The sequence below is a fragment of the Gadus chalcogrammus genome, chromosome 16 (assembly GCF_026213295.1).
Source record: "Gadus chalcogrammus isolate NIFS_2021 chromosome 16, NIFS_Gcha_1.0, whole genome shotgun sequence".
NCBI lineage: Eukaryota > Metazoa > Chordata > Actinopteri > Gadiformes > Gadidae > Gadus > Gadus chalcogrammus.
This window is the reverse complement of record NC_079427.1, coordinates 3775885-3800073: the sequence shown is the minus strand read 5'-3', so window position 1 is coordinate 3800073 and position 24189 is coordinate 3775885. Positions and strand designations below refer to the sequence as shown.

The 24189-nt window shown below is 47.0% G+C and overlaps 1 protein-coding gene across 1 annotated transcript in view; it reads right to left on the bottom strand.

Annotated features, from left to right (window-relative positions):
- The window catches only part of nbeab (neurobeachin b), a 176717-nt gene that overhangs the window by 33621 nt on the left and 118907 nt on the right, over positions 1-24189 (bottom strand). Inside the window, 4 exon segments of the mRNA XM_056610309.1 lie at positions 2453-2577; positions 15724-15890; positions 18302-18410; positions 21327-21391. Of these exon segments, the coding sequence (XP_056466284.1) occupies positions 2453-2577; positions 15724-15890; positions 18302-18410; positions 21327-21391 (466 nt within the window).

The window sequence follows — 24189 nt, the reverse complement described above, 5'->3', positions numbered from 1 at the left end:
TTCCATTTCATGCTTGCCCAGGTCCAATCAGCCCCCAGCACAGAGCGCTAGCGCGCTAGCCCGTCGCTAACAGGGGGGGTATTAGAGGAGAGGCAGAATCTGCTGGCTAAGCTGTCGGCGCTGCTAATAGACAAAGAAGCCCCATTTAACCTGCTCCCTCACATGTCTCAGTGCTGGAGCGAGTACCGAGACACACACACACACACATAGGGATACACGCACAGGCAAAGACACAAACACACTCATGTACGCCCGCACTCAGACAAACACACACAAGCACAGCTTACATACACCGACACAGGCACACATGAAAAGACACATGCGCACACCAACACATATGCATTGCGGTAAAGTCGACACACTCCCACGAACATAAAAAAGAAAAATCAGGCAACTATCACCAACACACGAGTGGTGAGCAGTGAGCAGTGAAACTTTCGTAGAGAGTAAAGCCTTATTCTTCCTTAGATAATACTTAAAGCGCTTGGATGATCTCCTGGCAAGTTCAAAGCTGTCAAAATCAAAGCTCCCTCGCGCCATGAAGCATTCTTTTGTGCATAAAATAACTTTTCTTCCTTCCTCGTGCATTTATTTTGTGCTCCCCCTGTGAGCTGCTCAAACACCCTCTCTCCCTGCCCTCTCCAAAATCAAAATGGCGGCGCCCGACTCGGAGTGTAAGCTTTTATTTCTTGCTGTCAAAACCCGCAACGATGCGTCTTCTGTAAAGTCGACCCCGGCCTTAATGTAAAAATAAATGCTTGTTTTAGCGGTAAAAAAAACCTGAAGGAACCAGTTCCCGGGCGCTTCAGTCACTGTCAGATCCCGTGGAGAGAAGTTTTGGAAGCTGCTGTGACTTAACAGATATTCCACCTCTCGCCCTCTAATGACGGGCTTCAGCTTCCAACCCAAACCACTGCATAATTGTTATTATTTAATAAAACACAAAACTGTCAGGGAATATTACATTCACATAGACAGCAGTCCACTGCTGGTGGAATATAGCGAACAGAGTACAAAGAAAACCAAACGCATTGTCTATTATTAAATAGAGAGATAGAGATAGATCAAGTAAAAAATAGATCGATAATTACCTAGAGACCCTATAAATAAAGATGGTAAGATAGAGATTGATAGATAACAATTGCTGAATAGACACACAGCACAACGACTTCTATAACTCATAAAATCTATCCCTTCCAAATCATTAAAAAAAAACTTTTATTTCGATATGGAAAATAATGGAACCAGTTAGCAATAAATTGGGAGCAGGCCGGTATTTTTGTGGTTTTCATATATACCACCTGCATATGGAACTCGATGACTGTGTGAGGCCGCAAGCTCGCTAGCATAACACAGCCAGGTCTGACTGTTCAGTGCCGGGACCGCCGGAGCTTGCAGGCTAGCTGGTGAGCTAGCTAGACGGCGCGACCAGAGATAAAAGCGATGCCAGCATGACGACCGGTTACCATGACAACAGTGGTATGCGGCGGCAACGCAGGCGGACCGTGACCTCATTTCGTCAGCAGGGAAAAATGGTTTGATGGTGAAATTAGGTCAAATTTACAGCACGCGATACAAATATACATTACTCTGATAAAAGTCAAGGAAAAGCAGACAAAGACGACATAAAGGCTGCAGCATCTCTGGTGAAACTTAAGTTACCCACATTGCTGTTTCTGGTTCTAACTGTTCAAAATAGTTTCAAGAAACTATCTAGTCGGTGACAACACTTATAGAGCCAATTTACACCAATCAGAACCCTGAGTTTGGGGCTGTTGCTGCGGTTGGATATAGTTTGGATACTGTGAGAGAACAGAGGATGGATCAATACTTTAGCCCTGCTCAGCGGAGCACAGCAGGAGAGAAAGAGTCGATAAAGGCGACCCAACGATGTGTGTCACAGCTATAATCCTAGATAGATCTGGACAGAACTGCCCATCTTACAGTAATACTGCTGTAGTGTCTATTATGGGATAGAATACCAAGTATAGTACTACAGTAGCAATGTATGCTATTAATGTAACATAATATAGCACTCCAATACTAAGGTATAACAAATATATAGTATTAAAGAACTAGACTATATACATATTACGGTACTATATATTTTATATTATGTATAATACTAAAATAATTGTTACACACATTATATATATATATATATATATATATTATATTACATAATACTATATTAAATATATACATGCACATACTGTTACAGTACTACAGTATTTATGTATATTATTTATAGTATTAAAGTACTGATACATAGTATTCATACATATAACTATCATAAGCAAGTAAAATAGTAGAAAACAGTAATATATCATATTTTACTACAGTAATAATTTATACTTCTTTGAGTAGTAGAGTTTTCATGTATTTTGTATATGGTACTACAGTATCAATGTATATTACAGTATTTTTCTTAAGTATTAATGTGCATGCTGACCATAGTCTTCCAGGGCTCTTCTGGTGACTCCCTGGTGGGCGGAGCCTAGCGGGTTCCTGACCAATCGCCTCCTCCTCCTGAGATCGTCTTCCCAGTAGTCGAGACGCCACGAGTCCTGGTCCTGGCTGGGGAGAGACCAGTTAGAACCAGTTAGGACCATTTCGAGACCAGAGATGGGTTGAATACCAGTTGTCTGCCAGATAAAGATCATTAAGAGACCAGTTCCAGGCCAATGACAGACCAGTTGGAGACCAGAAACCACTAAAATCACAATGTACTCTACATGCCCACCCTATATGCGAGTTGGGTGGGTCTGTCTTGTGTTTCCTTATATTGTGCTTAACTGTATTGTCCTGTGGGGGGACTGTCCTGGATTTCATTGTGTATTACTGTAATATCTTGCATTGTGTATGTTGTGTTGTGTTGTCCCGCTGTTAGCCTCGAGATGCTAGCAGCCCTCATTGTGTTAGGAGCTAACAGAAGGTAGCTGTAGCGCCAACGCCGCCATCGTAAATCACTTACGCGCCCATTAGCAAACACAGCCTGAAATGACAGCACAAATGGACCCGGCCTGCCCGCCCTCTTCACTGTTTTGAACCAGTCTTGTAAATCAGACGTAAGACCCTCGGTGCGGACGGCGCGCAGCTTTATGATTGGGGTTCTCGGGGGCGAGTTTGAGGCATGAGACTATAAAACAAGCACCCCTCTCCCCGCCCGGCACCCGCAAACCGACCCCCTCCTCCACCTCCTCCATCTCCCCCCCCCCCCCCCCCCAGTCCTGCATATGCACAGCCGTGATTAAAATAATGTGCTGAAATATTCATTGGAATGATTCCCGGGTGCCCTGCAGCAAGCTAACATAAAATTGCGTTTTTTGTATTCATTATTAATACGATTGAATTAGGCGGCCGTAAAGAAGGAGGGGGAGGGGGGGGGGGGAACAAAGGATGAAAGAGAGAGACCAGCCCCGGCATGAGGCAGCCATCTTTGTGTAAATGATTATTCAGACATTAATGAGGAGCGAGGAGAATAATGCACGCCATTACCCAGTGAGCCCAGCATCAGGTTACTAGACCAGAGCGCGGTTACAGCCATCACTGGCTGGAGAAGCATGCAAGGAGCCAGAGGACGGGGAGAAGGAGAAAAAAAGAGCTGCAGACTGGGTCGGCAACGCGCGGGTGATTAGAGAAACAGTGATGACATTAGGGAATGGAGCAAATGGGAGGTTCTCTGGTTCGGGTCTCCCACCCAAGCCCACCGTGTAAGAAGTACAAATAGACCTGCTTTGTAGGCCTGCCAGAGTAACTGAGGCCATCGCAATGTGCCGATATACTGCCAAACTTCAGCGTAAAACATACCTTTTTGGTTAAGCTTTCTTTTAATCAAGTGAGTAATTTTGTTGGTTCGAATATCAGAATAGAATAGAATGTCAGGAATAAATAAAGTACGATCGAACCTTATGTTAAAGCTACCTCTGAAATGTATGTTGCTCAGATGATTTTTATTGTTATATTAAACCCATTTTATTTCTCATTCTTGTGTTGTTTCACTTGTTAGGCACTTTGAGTGGATTTGCAGGAAAAAGGGCCATATCCATAAAATTTGACTGGTGGAGTGTTTGCTGTGCATTTGTGTTCATGAACCTGAAGAAAAAGAGGCGTGTGTGGGCGGGATGAGAACACACCGGCGGAGACTCTGTTCCAGACAGCAGTTTAAACAGTGCTAATCATCAGAGCACCACTCTTGTGCTGCCGGAGCCCCAAACACAAAAACCCCATTGCTTAAAAAAGGCCGGTCCTTCCTCACACCCACGTTGTACGAGACAAGCAGAGGAACAGAAACACCAAGGAGAGACGACAATAGCCTGGGATTCAGCGAGGATAAACCACATCCAAGCAGGCGTTCTGACATACGTGTACCACATCCTTGGCAGGCGTTGGCACACATTGTATGGCTTTAGCCTCCTCGTTCCCCCTACCCCACCCACCCCCTGCTCCACTGCAACATGGAGGCAGTGGGAACAGATTAAAGGGTTACCAGGAGGGGGGATCACATGACACAATCGCAGCCTGCTGGCTCTTCAAAATAAAAGATCTCAGAGCGCCCCGGAAATCAAGAAGCTCAGAGAGAGACTTAACGCCATCGACCACAAACGCGGCGAGAGCTCAGCTTTACTTAAACATCACTCCAAAGCAGACCCCGCCGTTCAAGACGTGCACCGGGTGCAAATATAAACCCCCCCCCCCCCCCATCCGTATTTACGAATTACAAGCCGTGGTATGCAAAGCATGGCCCGGGGAGGCGGGGCTTGTCGGCTGTCAGTCACCTCTCGAGGGGCTTAGAGGCAGGGCAGGGGGGAGGGGGGGGGGGGGGGGTGTTAGAAGGAGGAGAAGGAGAGGAACGAGAAGGGCACGTAAATGATATTGTAAACGCCAGATTACACGGAGAGAGGGAAATGTAAATCCACTGCAGGCAGCAACGACTGTGGGCGATTAGGTCCTCTAATTTACAGTTCAAGCAGACAGCCGCCAGACGGGCAGGCAAGCCCGCTCTGGTGCGGAGGGTTCCCCGTGAGGTGGCCCCCGGACGAGCACAGAGGCGGCAGGGAGAAGTCAGGCCTATTTGCGGAGCCTTTCATCGCAATTACAGAGTAGGAGCCAGCTTCACACGGGACCGCATTAGTACACACCCCCGGGGCCTGAAGAGGACAAGGATGGATTCCCCTCGGTGAGGAGGGGTCCCTTCTACCATGGATGACTAGTCGTACGATAGACTCTGGGGTCGTACTCAATACCGGGCTTAAATATGCTTTTAGCATCAAAGAACATCCGCATACATTACAGGAGCACACCAGAATAACCAATGTATGAAGGTGCTGTACGTTAATTTATACAATAATATAATTCAATATTAATTGCATAGCCAGTTCAGTAAAAGGTATTGGAAAGATGTAGTATTTACTTTGGGAATACGGTATAAACTTTATAATTGAATAGACCAAGCAGCATTAATATTAAGAGTCAAACTGATGATGTATTTATCCATCTATAAATTTACTTTCAATGTCACTTCATTGATCAGTAAACAAAGCATGAAATACCAATAATGTTTCACCTAGAAACGATGTTTAAGCAACAATGGAGGCAGTAACAATGGCTAGGGGAATAGCAACTAAAACATCTCTACTGTTAGCTGTTATTGTTTAACGATGGTTAAGGAAGGATGATTTAAGAGGATTAAAATGACTTCGAAAAAAGATTACGGATAAAAAGGCCCTGGTTGGCTACATCCTCAACACTCCGTATGCAATCCTTGCGTTCGCTATATGCATTGCTACCGGCAGTACTTTGTCCGGAGCCTCCTTGCTCACGCGGAGACGACCCACTCACTCATTTTCTTTGGAGTAATGCTCGCAGCGCGCCGACAGATATAAAGAATGGTCGTGGGCCGGCCCCCTTCGGAAAAACTGGCTAAATGTATTAGCCCTGTCGCTCGTCCATCACCGGAATGGTTTTCAAACTGCTTTTTAAAAGCTAATTTTCCGGCGTTGATAACCGACAGAGCGATTATTTATGGATGCTTTCAGAGCTGCTAAGTGCATTAGAATGAATGTGTAAAAGGACTATAGAGTCTGCTATTGCTTTCGAATAGGTGTTTAAACATCCTCTCTGTGTGTGGGGGTGTTTTGGTGGTGCAAACTATAACAGATTAGTGCCGAGTGGATTTAAAATGAATGAATGAATCAACAGAATTATCAATTTGACAGAAAACAACAGCAACACCAACATTTTATTTCTTTCGAACAGTGTTTTTCAGGAAGGTGTCCGCAGCTAAACTAGATGTTTAAATCACTCTCTCCCTCTCTGGGTTTGTTTGTAGTAGATTTAAGGCACTACAGGGACAACAGCGGTGGGTTTAAAACGGGCCGCAAGACCCCGGAGAGCGATGACTCAAAACAAGATGGTGGAGGAGATAAGGGAACCACTTTTATCACAAAATCCATCAGTCGAAGGAAGGAGCTGCTCTTAACAGACACGACCGGCCTTATGTTGTTTTATTCCATGATATAGTTGCTGTATATTCCTCTTAGAGCAGGAAAAGTATGAGCCTTAATTTGTGTCCTGTTGTTTAATAGAATAAACTAGCTAACTGCTAAGCTAGCAAGACAAAAGTGAAATATCAAATATATTATATAGCAATACATACAACTAGAATATATAATAGATGAAAAAAATAATAATGTTTAGTAATAATTAATATTATTTGGTGAGTAAATTAATAAATCAAGGAAATGGCTACAAAAAACAAAACGCGTACAAAATCGAAACAAATAAACATCCTTGTGCCATGACCCCAGGTTAGAGGTCAGCTATCTTCTGAACAGCCTTGCGAGGTTAGATAACCAAATCAAATCCAATGGAGCATTTAAAATGACCCAGCAGTTAACCTTTATATCCCCATTGTGCCAACTTATTATGACTTACTGAAAACACGTTCATGGTTACTGAAAACACGTTCACGGTAAGGTCAAGGAAATGCGGCCAGATTTCCTCGTTGTTGTTTCCGTAAGAGGAACATTTCTCGTCACTCGGTTAAATTGATGAGGAATACTATTTCCTCGTACTGAAACAGAGTTGAAGTCTTCTGCAGAGGAAGGCAGCTGTCATGGAGATTCAATAGGACACCATTATATTCTCCTTAAAAGCCTCTATTGGGAACATGAACGAGACCTAATTATAATAAAGTACCAGTAATCAGTGACAATTCTATTCAAAGGGCCGGCGACTGGTTTCTATCACACACACACACACACACACACACACACATACAAACACACACGCTGTCATGTGTGTGTGTGTGTGACTGAGACACTGAACATACACCGGCTGTACATGGGGCTGAGAACAAATGGCCTTTTATGCGTGTGCTGTGTGACTCTCTGGGCTGTGTGGAGCGAAGGGGCAGAGTTAACCGGTGGATGAATGGCTGAAAAATCACTTCAATAAAACTTTGGCGGCCATTGATAATTAACTGATGAATACCTAAAAGGGACACAGCAACGGCTAAAATCAAACAATAAAGAACTGAAACAACATATCCTGAAACATTTCATTTGTCAGCCGTCATCCCTGTAGAAATCCTGGGTTTGTATTAGCCAAGATGTTTCAGATTAGGGGCGGCAGTGGCTCTGGGGGTAGAGCGACGGTTGCTGGTACCATACCCGGCTTGCTCAAGGACACATGTGTTGAGGTGTCCTTGAGCAAGACAACCTAACCCATCTGCTCCTGACTAGCTGGCCGTCATCTTGCATGGCGACAAAGCCGTCGGTTTATGAGGGTGGGTATGAATGGGTAAATGTCAATCGTTTAAAAGCGCTTTGAGAAGTCACTGGGCTGAAAAAAGCGCTATATAAATTCAGTTAATTTACCATTAACTGTCTAACCCCTAAGTGGTCCTTAGCCCATAAGTAGTCCTTAATGACGGGTCTCTGTGTTCCCTGTTCAACCCCTACCTGCTCCTTAATGACTTACATCTGTATTATCATCCTTTATCCAGACCTGTTTAAGGACTAAACCCCACACCTAAGGACTGCACCTATTGTTAACCTTGTTATTTGTTATTTATTTACTAAATTTTTCGATTACTTCAGGGTCCCTGCACATTTGGCACATTTATATTTATATTTATACTTATTTTTATATTATACCTCATATTTCATCGTACTTATTTATTATTTTATTTATTTATCTACAAACGGAGAGTTACATGTATATAGTATGTTTGTTTTATCTTAATCTTATTAAAATAGTTTTGTACTATAATTTATTTTCAATTAGTAAATGTATTGTATATATACTGTTTTTTCACACTTCTCTTTTCCCACTGTACTGCTGGTCACCTGTGAATTTCTCCCAAGGGGGATTAATAAAGGACTATCTTATCTTATCTTATCTTATCTTATTCACTGTCCAACCCCTACTCCTAACTCCAACAAAATTAATTGTCAATGTATTGTCTAACCCCTACCTGCTCCTTAAAGGGACACTCTTAAAGATATCCGTTTCATTCTCTTTGTTGATAATTGTTGCCATAGATCCCAACCTCAACACCAGCGACACCCAGTCGCTAACATTCATAATACTGCAAATGGAAGGGCGAGTTACCATTGTGTTACCTCATTCGGTAATAGATAGTCACCTAACAGATATTTGTTTTCATGGAAATATTAAGAGATTGCCACCTTGATGACATATCTCTATATGCACTGCTTAACCCCAACCGGCTCCTTAATGACCTGTTTCTGTATTCAATCTCCAACCCCTACCTGCTCATAATGGCCTGTCTCAGGAAAGTGTTTTGGATAAAAATGACTACTAATTTACGTTGATCCATCAAGTCAAAAATTATACTATCAGAATAGTAAAAATCAACCAAGGCAGTAAGTTAGACAACAGACGGCAAACTGAGTGAGATAAACATTGCATTGCAGGTCAAACAGTAAGATGTTCTTGAATGCACAGTGTTGTTTTTTTCTGCCACGTTGTACATGCTCGACAATGATGGATTAAACCAAGAGACTGGCAAACATATGGCGGCGGGCACAACAGACAAGAGCTCTGTTTCAAACTCTGGAGTGAAGGAGGGGACACACTTTGTAACTTCTTCTGTGACAATGCCGACGTCCGATCACCGCTCAGAACCAGAGCAACCATCGTGATCGGATTATCACCGCGAGCTAGCGATGCTACGTAGCGTGCTTTCATCTGCTTCCACTTCCTGGTTCCTCATCGACCCTTGGAGCTGAAAATATGCTAAGCTAGGGCCGCGAATGCTTCCACTTAGCGGTGGACAAGCTGTTGTCATTCATTGATAGAAAGACACGAGTATAGAGACAGTTCAAAGCGAGAGAGACACAGAAAGCGCAAGAGTGAGAGAAAGAGAGAGAGCAAGAGATAAAGATAGAGAAAGTGATAAGGGAGCAAGAGAGAGAGAGAGAGGGAGAGACAGAGAGAAAGCGAGAGAGAGAGAGAAAGCGAGAGAGAGAGAGAGAGAGAGAGAGAGAGAGAGAGAGAGAGAGAGAGAGAGAGAGAGAGAGAGAAAGCAAGAGAGAGAGAGAGAGAGAGAGAGAAAGCAAGAGAGAGAGAGAGAGAGAGAGAGAGAAAGCAAGAGAGAGAGCGGGAGAGAGAGAGAGAGAGAGAGAGAGAAAGCAAGAGAGAGAGCGGGAGAGAGAGAGAGAGAGAGAGAGAGAGAGAGAGAGAGCGAGAGAGAGAGCGAGAGAGAGAGAGAGAGAAAACGAGAGAGAGCGAGAGAGAGCGAGAGAGAGAGAGCTATTGGACCAAGACTAAAGAGAAAGCAGATTAGCTCCAGCCCAACTTGTCTGGTTTTTGAGGAAGATGGAAAGAAGCGGAAACTAGCACTACGGCAGCTAACCCACCCCTCCCCGCGAGCCGTCCAACCTCAGGCGGCCTCCCCCATCCCTCATCTGCTACGGGGCGCGGCGGAGGCAGGTCAGGTGAAATGGATGATGGGAGGTGTGGGACTCCTTCCAGAGATAATTAGAACAGCGGGCAAGGTTAAGAACACCGCGGAGAGGAAGACAAACACCCAGCGTGGGTCAAGAACGCAGCTGAGCACGAGGGGAAGGCAGAGAAGCCAAGGTTGGTCGTGAACGAAAAAAAAAGGCGCAATTTACAAATAAAACACATCACTGAAGCGAGGTTGATTCGGAACGCCGGAGCTTCCCGTCCGGTCTGTTAACGACACGGCATTGACCTCAATGACATCATAACGTCTTCCTCTTCATTCACAGTTATTGTTGTTTGACGCAATTTGCGCAGGAGTTCGACCGTGGTGCACGGGCGGAGGCGACCGTGGTGCACGGGCGGAGGCGACCGTGGTGCACCACGGGCGGAGGCGACCGTGGTGCACGGCCGGAGGCGACCGTGGTGCACGGGCGGAGGCGACCGTCGGCCACGGCCTCGACCGTTAAAAGCTGACGTGTGAGAACACACTCATTACATTTTGCGGACCCCGACAGGAGACCTTGCTCTTTCAACCTCTCTGTCTTCGCAAATAGGGTGTCAGAAGGGGGTGTGGGGCTTTCACGGGCCCAGGGAACCGATCGTAAAGCTCTCAGTGGTGGGTGGGGGTGGGGGAGCGGCAGGCCCCCGTGAGCCTCGATTAGAATTGATAACCCTTTAAGGGCTGCGGTCAGGTCGGGAGGAGAAAGGTCCATTCCATCACAAAGTTATTATCCAGGGGGGAGCTAGTTACCATTCCTCACCGCTGAGGGATGGGCCTCAGCGTTAGTCAAGGGAAACGCCGGTTCCGCCCGCCGCAACACCACCACCGCCGTCACCCGCCCTCACACCAACACCACCACCACCACCACCACCACCACCACCACCACCACCACCAGCCGATCAATACTAGCCACCAGTTCCTTTCTCCGTCTCCTCCTTCTCCCGCTCCACCGCCACTAGAAAGTAATTATACGGGGGGGGATGTTGCCGATCGATGCATCCGTCAGGTTAGCTTACGGTCAACGGGGGGTGGGGGGGGGGCGCCAGGGTTGCTGCTGTGTCAGCTGACTCTGGAGCCAACATGGACGCCGCCAACATGGCCCCCACGATGGATGCCAGCGAACACAGGATAGGTGAAGGACCGGAGCCTTCTTATGTTTAAGGAGAGGGAGCATGTAGGGTCAAGAGGAACGTTTCAGGTTAGATGGCGTTTGGTGGACTGGAGTCTATGTTAGGATGCTGTGATGAAACCCTCGCACACATTTTAAGTGAATCCGAGTTTGTAATTGGAAATTGTAATTGAATTGTAATTGGAGTCCTTTGTTTGTGCATGTGTGTGCATTTGTGTGTGTGTGCGTGAATATAAACACACGTGCAGATCATTCAAGTCAAGTGTCCTTGAGTGTCTCTGCGGTATATCAATAAATAAGGTTTAAATAACGTATCATCATACAATAAATAATATCCTACATACAAAATGGAATCGTTGATTGAGAAAATGTCTTTACTTCTGAATCTAGAGACTATTTCGGGTCGTGGCGTGTAGTAAAGTGGCCCTATGCTGTCACAGGAAGACTATATATATATATATATATATATATATATATATATATATATAAAGAGTGAATTCATCAGCTGGTCTTGACGTCTCCTTTCACTTCAGACGCGCCTGAACTTTATAATCCACTGACAGGGGTCGGAGGTCAACGTCAGGGTGGGGCCAGAGGCCACGGGACATCACTGCCTCCCGGGGAGAACGTCTGACAACCAATTTTCGAGCTTGATTTATCAGCGCGGGGCTAAAATTGATAGGGTGTCACGGCGGCGGCGCGGGGCGCGGTATCAAAGTCTGGCTGGTTTTGATTTAGCGCCGCGGATCGATAGCCCCCTATACTGTTTCAATTTGAGCACTATTGATTTTCCCGCCGGCCGACTCGATACGACGGCTGCAGGATTCATTCATCATCAGGGAAGGGGGGGTGGGGGGGGGGGGGCGCCGCGTGGCTAACGGGTCTCCAAGGGCTCTGATTGGCTCATTTCACTATGGGGTCACATGACACTTACAGAACAATGGGTCGTTGTCGAATGCACCCCCCAGCCCCCCATCGGTCTGAACCGCATCTTTCAAACACTGTGCGTTAAATTATAAACATAACCCACCAGAACGTTACATAACAACGTGGGGCGACACATGCCATAACATCACATTATGCGTGTCCTAAGATTCTCCCTCGGGGATCAATAAAGCCCATCTTATCTCAATCTAATGCCAGTCAGTCAAACGTAAAGACGTCAATACATCGGATTTCCAACCCAACAGCAGAAACGTGGAAGTTCAATTTCCCAAAGATTTCGCACATGGCTAGCACGTCGTGGCAGCCATGTGCGAGCATATAGTGTATTTGTGTTGCCGCTTTCCCTCTCTTTATTTACACTGCGTACTTACTGTTTTTAGCACAGTGAGAACAATGCTGGCGGCCATTATGTGACAGCAAATCCTGACGGCGCTCCTCAGACACACACACACACAGCTGTGACAACAAGCCGTGGTAATGGAGCTTAGACTAGGAGTTTAGACGATGCTCGGCTGGAATGAAACGTTTCCTCCGGCGTGGCTCTAGGCTGCGGTTGGCAGGGGAGGAATCAAAACAATTCCGAGGATAGAAGGGGGAAAATAAACACACTTACACACGCACATAGACACAAACACACTGCAGGCATGCACTCACCCACGCACACACGCAAAGGCCTACTTACAGACACACACACACACACACTCAAACACGCATAAACACTGCAGGCATTCAAACACACACACACACACACACACACACACACACAAGCAAACACACACGCACACGCTTAATGGCATGCTAATGCACGAACACACATTGGCACACACAAACACACACTGCAGGAATGCACACGCACACACACACACACACACACACACACACACACACAACCCCCCTAGCAGTCAGAATAACTGACAGCCTGCTCTAAGTGCTTCAGGGTCTTATATTTTACACAAGCAGCATAAATGGAGAAGTTAATGTAGCATTGAATAAGGCCCCCCCCCCCCCCCCCAGACACACACACGCACACATATTGCATCATCTCTCTCTGCCAGCAGGTTGCCATTACATTAGAATGTGTAAGAAGTTTTCCTGTGGTATCATTTACCACGCACACGCTCTCAATAAGCCTTTGTTTTTCGACGACCTGCAGGAAACGCCGTAAATATTTAAACAAAAACGCCAAAAACTCAATTCAGAACGTTTTGTCACTAGCGAGCGTGCCTTTGGGTTCAAGAAGCACATTCATGGAAATCTGTACAGCTCATACGCAGTGAATCGTTTATTAGCTGTGTCCGAATGTTAAATTCAATGTGGGTTTAAAGACAGCATTACTGCAGAGTTATGGTTTTACTAAACATGCAAAAATGCCTCCAAAAGAATATAAAATGATGTATAGTAAATTACGTCAAATATTTATGAAGGTTTGAAATTGGTTGTGCTTGTGTCGGGTTGTTAGACATTTATCGGAAGTAAGTGTTTATAAATGGAAAATAAAATTCTAAAGTCCCACATTCCTGCATATTTTTTAATTGTGTGCCTCAAATCAAGAACTAAAAACAAGCCTTTCAAACCGATTCAGTTTACCCAACATTTATAGACAACAGTGAACAAGCAAGCAGGGATGGGTGAAGAACACTACTTTATCCAACACAGCTAAGCATCTGGAACCCATCTTGAACATTTTTATAACAAAACCCGAGCTACTGTTTCGAGGGAAAGGCAATGTTTGTGTTTGTTTGTCAGATCAATACGAGTGTGCGCCAAATTCAGGAGGTCTGCCTCCAGGCTAGCCAGACATTAGCCAGGGTCACGCGCACAGCTCAATATATAAACACTGGCTCCTGCACTGCCTTTAGCATTACATATTTAGCATGGACGTAATGTGTTTCATTGATTTGAATTAAAAAAGCTAGATGGATAGATGGATAGAAGGATGGATCAATACATAGACTGATAGATAGAGGGACAGCAGATGTATAGCAACATACAGTAGATGACATCAACAGATGAAGAGGAATAGATACTGAAGATGTAACGGCATTGAAAGAGAAAACAGACGGACTAATACATTAACAACCCCATTCTCTGAGCATTATGTGTGTGCGTGTGAGTGTGTGTGTGTGCGTGTGTGTGTCTGAGGGAAGCGTGAGCTAGCCCACCGCCCGCCCGGAGCTGTGTTGTTTTAACAGGCCTCCTGGGACACACACACTTTCCAAAACACACTACACACAAACACTCTCCAGCACAAACACACAAACACACACACACACACACACATGCCTCCGTGTGTGTCTGAGCAGCTCAGCCCAATCCGGACAGCCGCACACAATCACCCCCACCCCCTTTAACCCTCCACCCAGCACCACCACCCCCTCCACCACCCACAGCCTGTCTGACCACCAGCCAATCAGCAGTCCCGGGGGGAGCCCGGGCCCAATCCAGTCCTGTAATTGCATTTGCTGACCTCGGCGCTAACCCCCAAAGGATGCTGGGAAAATGACATTACTGAGGTGATCTTAAACCTTCAACCCCACGAGCCGCCGGGCGCCAAGGTAGCGGTCAACCCCGTAGTGCGTTAGCGCGTGTTAGCTCTGGAGGACCTACGCGCGTGGACCAGGGCTCCAGGATTAACCCCGCTCGGTTGTACCTCCCTCACCCCGAGTGTGGCCCCACTGGACATTTAGCTGGATATAGTAGTCTCACAAATCAGACTTTCGGTTAATAATTGAGAGTCTGAAAGCAGACCAGCTCAAAACCGGGTGAAAGGGGTATTTTTCTTTAACTTAAATTTGTTTTGACCAATTGTGTAGCTGGACGCGGGGTCTATTAGCACCTTATTGCCGAACACAAACTCGGCGAGTACGGGTAAGCAATAAAAGGTTTCAAATCGACACTGTGTAGACTGGCCGGTGATGATACACTTATATAGATCCCTGTCTGAAAGCTTCATCCACAAGCTGTTCATTCATGAGACGGCACTTTAAAATGATATACTGGTTCCCTCATCACTGGATCGTCATTATAAACTTTAAGCACTTAATGTTGCATTCAAATGGATTCACTCTGATGTGAGACGGCGAATCGGATATCACTTTAGGTGGACGAGAGCAGGATGGTGAAACTAGTGGAGGCAGGCAGAAACACAGTCAACACAGTAATGATAGAAGGCACCGCGGTTTTTGCCCTCCTTTCGCAATATCACTTGCACCTGGATGTTACGTGCTCCCTCAAACAAGGAGATGGGAGAAGCTATTCAACACTCATCACTAGAAAAAAAATATTTAAAATGACTAATTCCACTCTAGATTTAATTTAAAGGGGACTTATTATACCACCAGGTGTGAGTGTGATTAGCCTTACAAGCCCTTTCGAAAATCTGCCTAATATGACATCACTAGTGGGTGTGTCCACCTAGATCTGTGCTGGATAGATCTATCTACCAGCCTACCCAGTGGACTGAAGTAAACATTGCTCATCTATCCAGCACAGATCTAGGTGGACACACCCACTAGTGATGTCATATTAGGCCGATTTTCGAAACGGCTTGTAAGGCTAATCACACTCACACCTGGTGGTATAATAAGTCCCCTTTAAAACCACTCTCGCCAGTTAACGCAAACCCAAAGCGCGTTGTCGGCCTCGCACCGTCGAGAGGGTGCCGGCGCCGTACCTGTGGGCGAGGTCGCTCCAGGCACCCTGGCGGTTGTTGAGGATGTTGACGATCTTCTGCCGGAGCTGGTTGGCGGTCACATGGTCTCGGTGCCTGGCGGCGGACATCAGGTGGTCACACGTCCTTTCTTCCTTCCTCCTGTCCAGCGTGTACGCAGAGCACGTCGACTGGGCGGGGAATACAGAAGGATACTTACACAGTGTACACAACACATTGATGAGGATCCACTTATTCACCTCGTGGGGTCGGGGTTTAGGAAGCACACCGTTAGAATAACCCCAAGCATGTTTTGTAATATTGGTATTATGTTTCATTTTTTTTTTGCAGATTTGCAATACAAAGGGGCTTTACAAGGGGAACAACACAGATAGACAAAGAAATACAAACTCAGTATAACATAGATGAGTTAATACAACAGTAAAGAGAGGATCACAGAGATTTATTTGACCGGTCGGTTGGGAGATTTGAACAAAATGAGACAAACTACTCGATTAAAAGAAAGGTATAAAAAGGTATATATATTTTTTTAAGATTATATTATCTTATATATTGACAGATTGTAATGTCCTTTGCTCCGCCCCCTCCTTGGCTTTACTTTCATGATGCAGTTTGAACATAAAACCCTCAAATTCCGCATTTTTTCATTGGGGGAAATGAAACTCATTTCAAATAACACAGTGGCCTACACCCCCGTGTAGGATGGAGAGAGGGTTAGGAATTGGAGGGACAAATAATTCCGTAGACTTCGAGACATGCAGTAAATCAACGCTGTGAAAGTAAGCCTGTAAGCCTTAAACCCCTATGAAGCTAGCGTTTCTGGTAGAAATAAATAAATAATTATATTCATAAAACAATCATCAATCCACAAACACACAGTCTGGTAAAAAGGTTTTCTCACATTTTCGAGGCTATATTTTTATCATTGCGTGGGCTATAGTTCAATAAGCTTTTACATGTTTATAGAACACCAAAGTAGTGTGTAGTTAAACTTGAATTGCAATTATTGATATCAATAGTTTCATAGTGTCAACAAAGCATTTATTTGTAACATTTATGAGAGAAATGTATACATTTAATTTTTCTTTATGTTTTATGCTTTTAAAAGAAGCTTTCCGGAGCAGAATTGTAGGTGGTTAAAAGTGCTGTGTGTGAGCGGGAGTATATTGTCAACTAAAAGCAGATTGCCTCTCTGCCTAGCCCCTGTGGGGGCTCGCCAGCTAATATTCACAATCTAATTTGCTAACAGAAGCTGGAAGCTAATTCAATTTCCTGACTTAAATTTGAATTCTGTCAGATATTATCCCGCAACATATTCCTCATACGGACGATAACTCAATCTCGGCGTGTCATCTCACGTCGCACCACGTGACTCCCCTGACAGATATCAAACGTTATTTATCGTTTTAAACCGACCGGTGCCCGCGCCCTGACAGCAACTTAATTGTAAAAGTGTCTCATCTTCTTCCTCCTGAAGCGTTGTGAGGGACGGTGATACAGTGAGTGGGGGGAGGGGGAGGGGGAGGGGGAGGGGGGGGGGTGACTGGAGGTGGGGGCGGAGATGAAGAAGCCAGGTAGATCCCCTCGTCTCCCTCCCTGACCCCCAGGGGGGGGGGGGGGGGAGGTCTAGTGACCCCCACATCAAGGTGTCTTCTTCAGTTTATCCAGCAGGTCAAGGATCCTTAAAGCTGATAAAAATGCTCCCCCCCTAATGTCACTGTCTCCTGCTTGCTGGCTGCAAACACACTATAGCTAGCAGTTGATGAGCCATACCTTTTAGCCGCTAAGCTGTCTGTGTTAGTAGCTAAGGCATGCTAGCTAGCAGTGGGTTATCTGTCATATATGAACATATTAGCAGTTAATACCGAACATGGTAGCATGTGGCAGCTGAATGGCTAGTCATGATAAGGAAAAGATTTTTTGCTTCTGATAGGCAACATCCTATCATGAAAAATATCAGCGGCTTATCCTAATGCCCTACAGAACAGCTTCCAGTGAAAAGTGTTTTAATGTTAGTATCCAGCGTCGGGATTATATTGCTTTATTGATATGAATTAATCTTAAAATCACATTTCTTTAATAGGGATTGTAACGTTATTACATGAATCCTCGTGAGGAGAGAGGAGGAAAGATTAGAGGAACAGAAAATAATTAGCTTTCTTCTCCCCTAATAGGATTCCTTTAGCGTTTCTATTCACAGCAGGGAATCCACCACTGTGGGGCATATTGGAGACTTCCACTTTTTTTTGTTTCAGATTTACTTTGGAGATGGATGTGTATTTACATTGGTGATATTACACTTTATATTTTAACTTCCGTTCTTATATTTGAAATCCGTTTTATATATATTTTTTATAAACAATAAATCCCTCCAGGACTAATAAAGCTTTGTTTTATGTTATCTAATCTTGGACATGCTTATAACTGAAACATGATGTGCGTACTTGGGCTTCCAACAAAATTGGTGTACTTGCGGCTCAAACATGAAGAATGCACTCTACATCAAACACCATGTGTGTACTCTTAGCATGTGTATACTTGTACTTCAAACGCCATGTGTACTCTGTGCACATGTGTGTACCTCAAACTCTGCGTGTTTATGGACGTCTTCGGCCCTCTGTCTGTTGAGGATAAACTCTGCTTCGTTGGCGACGCGGACGATGTGGTCCTTCATCGCATGGCACAGCAGCCTTTAGAGAGGTAGAGGAGGGGAGAGAGGAGGGGGTGGAGAGGAGGAGGGGGAGAGGAGGAGGAGAGAGGGGGAGAGGAGGAGGAGGAGGAGGGGGAGGAGGAGGGGAAGGAGGAGAGAGAGGGAGAGGAGGAGGAGAGAGGGAGAGGAGGAGGAGAGAGGGGGAGAGGAGGGGAAAGAGGAGGGGAAGGAGAGGAGGAGGAGGGAGAGGAGGAGGAGAGAGAGGGATGGGAAGGAGGAGGGAGAGGGAGAGGAGGAGGAGGGAGAGGGAGAGGAGGAGGAGGGAGAGGGAGAGGAGGAGGAGGGGGAGAGGGATGGGAAGGAGGAGGGAGAGGGAGAGGGAGAGGAGGGGGAGAGGAGGGGAAGGAGAGGAGGAGGTGGGAGGAGGGGAGAGGGAGAGGAGGAGGAGGGAGAGGGAGAGGAGGAGGAGAGGAGGGGGAGAGGGAGGGGAAGGAGGAGGGGAGGGGGAGAGGAGGAAGAAGGAGAGGAGGGGAAGGAGAGGAGGAGGTGGGAGGAGGGAGAGGGAGGGGAGGAGGAGGAGGAGGAAGAAGTAGAGGAGGGGGAGAGGAGGAGGAGGAGGAAGAAGTAGAGGAGGGGGAGAGGAGGAGGAGGAGGAGGAGGAGGTGGGAGGAGGGAGAGGGATGGGAAGGAGGAGGGAGAGGGAGAGGAGGAGGAGGGGAGGGGGAGAGGAGGAAGAAGGAGAGGAGGGGTTGTAGGAAGGAGAGGGAGAGGAGGAGGAGAGAGGGGGAGAGGAGAGGAGGAGGAGAGAGGGGGAGAGGAGTTGGTAGGAGGGAGAGGGAGAGGAGGAGGAGGAGGAGGAGGGGGGGGGGGAGAGGAGGAGGAGGCGGTAGAGGAAGGGGAGGAAGAGGTAGAGGAGGAGGAGGAGGAGGAGGAGGGGGAGAGGAGGAGGAGGAGGAGGGGGAGAGGAGGGGGGAGAGGAGGAGGAAGAGGAGGGGGAGAGGAGGAGGAGGAGGAGGGGGAGAGGAGGAGGAGGAGGGGGAGAGGAGGAGGAGGAGGAGGAGGAGGAGGAGGAGAGGAGGAGGAGGAGGAGGAGGGTGAGAGGAGGAGGAGGCGGTATCAGAATGCTGCAACATGGCTGCAGTGTAAAGATGGCGGTGTGGTGGTTGTGGTGGCAGTGGGGTTAATAGTGTGGTGAAAGTGTTGGTGGTGGTGGCAGTGGGGGTACATTGTGTATCGCTGGTAGTGTGTGTCAGGTGGCGGCAACACTCTGCAGTTGAAAGGCGGTGGAGGGGAACACGGTTTGTCTGTGTTACGTCTCAGGGCCGCAAGGCAGCGGCCGCCTCGGCAGCACGCATTAAGGAACCCAGCATCGTTAAGGCACTGAAGCTCATCGGGAACATGCCTGATTGACCCGGCCTCCCCATTGGCTGCCAGGATCATCAATCCCCCTCCCCCACAACCCCCTCCCGTTGTTGATGACAAGCCAAGTCATGGACCACTAACCCTCGGAGCTCCCACCCCCTCCTCACTCTCCTCCCACACTAGACCATCCCACATTTAAATTCCGATTGAGCTAATAATGGGGAACATCGGGCTGTTCTGTGGAGATGATGTGCCATTTTACACACCGTTAGTCCAGCATGGTTTTAATTAAAGCTCGTCTCGCACTTGATACTAACTTTAATTATCCTCGTACCCAACAGACAATAGTAATTATACCATGGTCCAATATAAACGAGAGTAGTTCTAATCTGGTCCAGTAGGAATAAAGAAATACAAATGAGTGATCCTAGGCTGGTTATGAAATATATCACGTTTCTTCACTGCAGCTACTTCAACACTCAGCTACAAAGTCAACGAGTAGAGGGTTGTGTGGTGGGTGTTCAGTGTTAGCAGGCTGACTGGAAACCAGTCTAGTTTGTGAGCTAAGCCAGACTTTGGAACTACTGACTGTGATTGGAGGTACATGCGCTCAATATATCTAGGCTGGATTCACATCAAATTTACACTCACACTTACTACACATGTACAGTATACAACCGCTGCCCTAAATCTTCACTGGACCTAAGCTTGAACACCAAGGCTGCTTGGGGAACATTGTTTTTCCAACACTCAGAGACATAGATTATAGATACAGACTCCAGTTTTAGAGTGTACAATAGAGTCTACTATAGATTAACACAGACTTATATTAACACTTGCACAGTATAGTCTGGCTCACTGCACTGTTGGTCAGCAAAGTCTGCAGGCACCAAAGTTCTCCGAAGTGCAAAATGGACCAGAAGGGACGACTCTTAGTTCCTCTGCCTTTTCTTCTGTTCTCCAGGACCTCCTGCTCTGCTAAAAACTACCTTCGGATCTGCTCTAAGCTACTTTGTGATCTGATACCACTTCCTGCACAGCTCGATACTACTTCCTGCTTTGCTCTAAACTACTTCCTAGTCAGCTCTAGATGACTTCCTGCATTGCCCTAAACAACTTCCTGGTCACACCCTCAGAAAGCAGAGGGGATATATACCATATATAAGGAGAAAGATACAACTTGAAAAAATTAAGGATGGAAAGAATGATGGAACAAAACAGGGAGGCATAGACAGACAGACAGACAGACAGACAGACAGACAGACAGACAGACAGACAGACAGACAGACAGACAGACAGACAGACAGACAGACAGACAGACAGACAGACAGACAGACAGACAGACAGACAGACAGACAGACAGACAGACAGACAGACAGACAGACAGACAGACAGACAGACAGACCGAGAGACCAACAGACAGACAGACAGACAGACAGACAGACAGACAGACAGACAGACAGAGAGAAAGACAGACCGAGAGACCAACAGTGCAGTGAGCCAGACTATACTGTGCAGACAGACAGACAGACAGACAGACAGACAGACAGACAGACAGACAGACAGACAGACAGACAGACAGACAGACACTCACCGCCCCTCATTGATGAGCTCTATGAAGGCCAGCCCTGCGTTCTTCTGGATGGAGTTCTGCCACTCCTGAGAGGGGAAGAGACACGTTGTGTTTGCTGCTGCCCTCATCGTCGTTTAGGTCACCAGGTAGACACCACATCTTGTTAGATGCTCATGTTACACTGTGGCATGACTTAACCTCCTCAAGGAACAACAATTAATAGCATGCTACTTAAAGAAACACTTATTCTCTAATTTATCCGTAGGCAGTAACAGTCACAAAAGAGCCCACCAATATCACCACCACATGTATGTTACTGGCGAACAAATAGCGTCTCTATGCTCGCAGAGCTTTACGATTAAGCAGAAACACATGTGCCATCACACGCCAACCCCTCCAGTGGTTTGGAGAACATTTTATGGCTTGTAATTCAAGTAGGTACAGAAAACCTATAGTTCATGCATCCGTTGGGGGTGTGTGTCTGTGTCTGTCTCTGTGTGTGTGTGTGTGTGTGTGTGTGTGTGTGTGTGTGTGTGTGTGTGTGTGTGTGTGTGTGTGTGTGTGTGTGTGTGTGTGTGTGTGTGTGTGACTGTGTGTGTGTGTGTGTGTGTGGGGGGGTGTTAAAGACTGAAACCCTGCACTGCATGTGTGAGTGTCCCCCCCTCACTCTCTCCCCCCCTCACTCTCTCCCCCCCTCACTCTCTCCCCCCCTCACTCTCTCCCCCCCTCACTCTCTCCCCCCCTCACTCCTCTCCTCTTAGAACAGATCTGTAAACACAGCAGAGATGTAATTGGGGGTTGAAAGCAGATCCTCTTTCTAAAGTACAGTCATTTCCTCTGGTTCCTCCGTCCTCTACACAGTGACAAATGACTGGAGATGAGAGGGACGGGGAGAGGGCAGGGGTGGAGAGAACAGGGAAGGGAGAGGGGGTGGTGAGACAGGAGGGAGGAGTCACTTGGAGAAAGGGAGAGGGCGAGAATAAAGGAGGGATAAAGATCGAAAGAGAGAGAAAGGGGGAGAGGCAGAGAGATAAAGGGATGGAGGGAGAGAGAGGTAGAGAGAGGTGGAGAGATAGAGCGACGAGAGAGAGAGAGAGAGAGAGAGAGAGAGAGAGAGAGAGAGAGAGAGAGAATAAGGAGTGATGGAGGGAGAGAGAGAGAGAGAGAGAGAGAGAGAGAGAGAGAGAGAGAGAGAGAGAGAGAGAGAGAGAGAGAGAGAGAGAGAGAGAGAGAATAAGGAGTGATGGAGGGAGAGGTAGGGAGGGGAGGGAGTGAAGGGGGACAGAATAAGGCGTGAGGGAAGAAAGAGATGCTAGGAAGAGGGGGAGGGAAGGAAAGAGAGACAGAAAAATAGAGGGTGAGAGAGACAGAGAGAGAGAGAGAGAGAGAGAGAGGGGAGGGCACCCCCCCGGGGTGGGGGAGAGAAAGGGAGTGGCCCCCCAGGGCTCAGACACCAGTTTTTCTCACAACAGGCTCTGGAAGAGATTAAAAAGATGTTTAAAAGTGAGTGTTGGCTTTGCGATTGCCTTACTAGGCTCTCCTTCTGCTCCTCCTCACTCTCCTCCTCCTCTCTCTCCCATGATTCTCTCCTCCTCACTCTCCACCACCTCCCTTCTCTCCCATGATTATCTCCTCTTCACTCTCCTCCTAATTTCTCCTCCTCTACTTCCAAATCTCCTTCTCCTCCTCCTCCTCCTCCATCTCCTCCATCTCATCTGGTGGAGGAGGACATCGTTGAAAACCAAGAAAGGGATACTGAGTTGACCGCAGGAAAAGTCACTTATCATGTGAAAGAGGTAAAACGAGAGTCATTTGTCAGTTTAGTCAGCTGACCCCGTACAAGCCAACTGACTAAACTGTCAACTGACTTTATTGTTTTTCTGGTCGAAGAAGTCAACTGACACCGACAGACTGATGTTGCGTCACCAGCTCAGAAGCAGGTTGTCTGCAAACCAAATGCGAGTTCAATCCCTGGCACCATTTAGCTATGTGTCGAGGTGTCCTTGAGCGAGACGCCTAACCCTGACCGAACAAGCTCGCTGTAGCCTCACATGGCTGACACCTACGTGCATAAATGTATGAATGTCCGCAAGCTAGACAGACTGATGGATGGCATGTAACATGTGGAGCCAGATAGTTCCCGACCGCATATTTTACACGTCTCCCAGAGAACCAGCCTTATTGTGTTTCTGTTTGTCTTTGCCATTCCATTGTCAAAACACCCGATGCCTTAAGCCAGGGACCCCAGTGCCACCAAACCGATCGGGATCCTGTTGTCTCGGAGGAGGGAGGGGAGAGTGAGAGAGAGAGGGAGAGAGGGAGAGACGGAGAGAGAGAGAGAGAGAGAGAGACAGAGCAAGAGACAGAGCAAGAGACAGAGCAAGAGACAGAGCGAGAGCGAGAGCGAGAGACAGAGAGAGAGCGAGAGAGAGAGAGGGAGAGAGACAGAGCAAGAGAGAGAGCAAGAGAGAGAGCAAGAGAGAGAGCGCGAGAGAGAGAGAGAGAGAGAGAGAGAGAGAGAGAGAGAGAGAGAGAGAGAGAGAGAGAGAGAGAGGGAGCTCATCTGGATCACAAATGTTCCCCCGCTACCCTCTTGGGAGGAGCAGAGGAGTCGGTTCTGGACAGGGATCATGTGGAGCCTTGGCGACCCGGCCTTGGGCCCCCGAATATGTGTGCATGTGGAAGTGTGTAGGAGGACCGAGGACAAGAGAGAGAGAGAGAGAGTGCCAGGATAATGACAGCTCGGCCGTTCGGGGGGCGATGACATCACCCACCCCCTTCGGTACCCCTTGAGAGTTCACTGACGTTACGACTCTGGTCCGTTCCCCTCTCTCTCCACCAGGAGGGCAGAGCGCCCCTGGGGGATTGGCTGCCATCGCCCGGG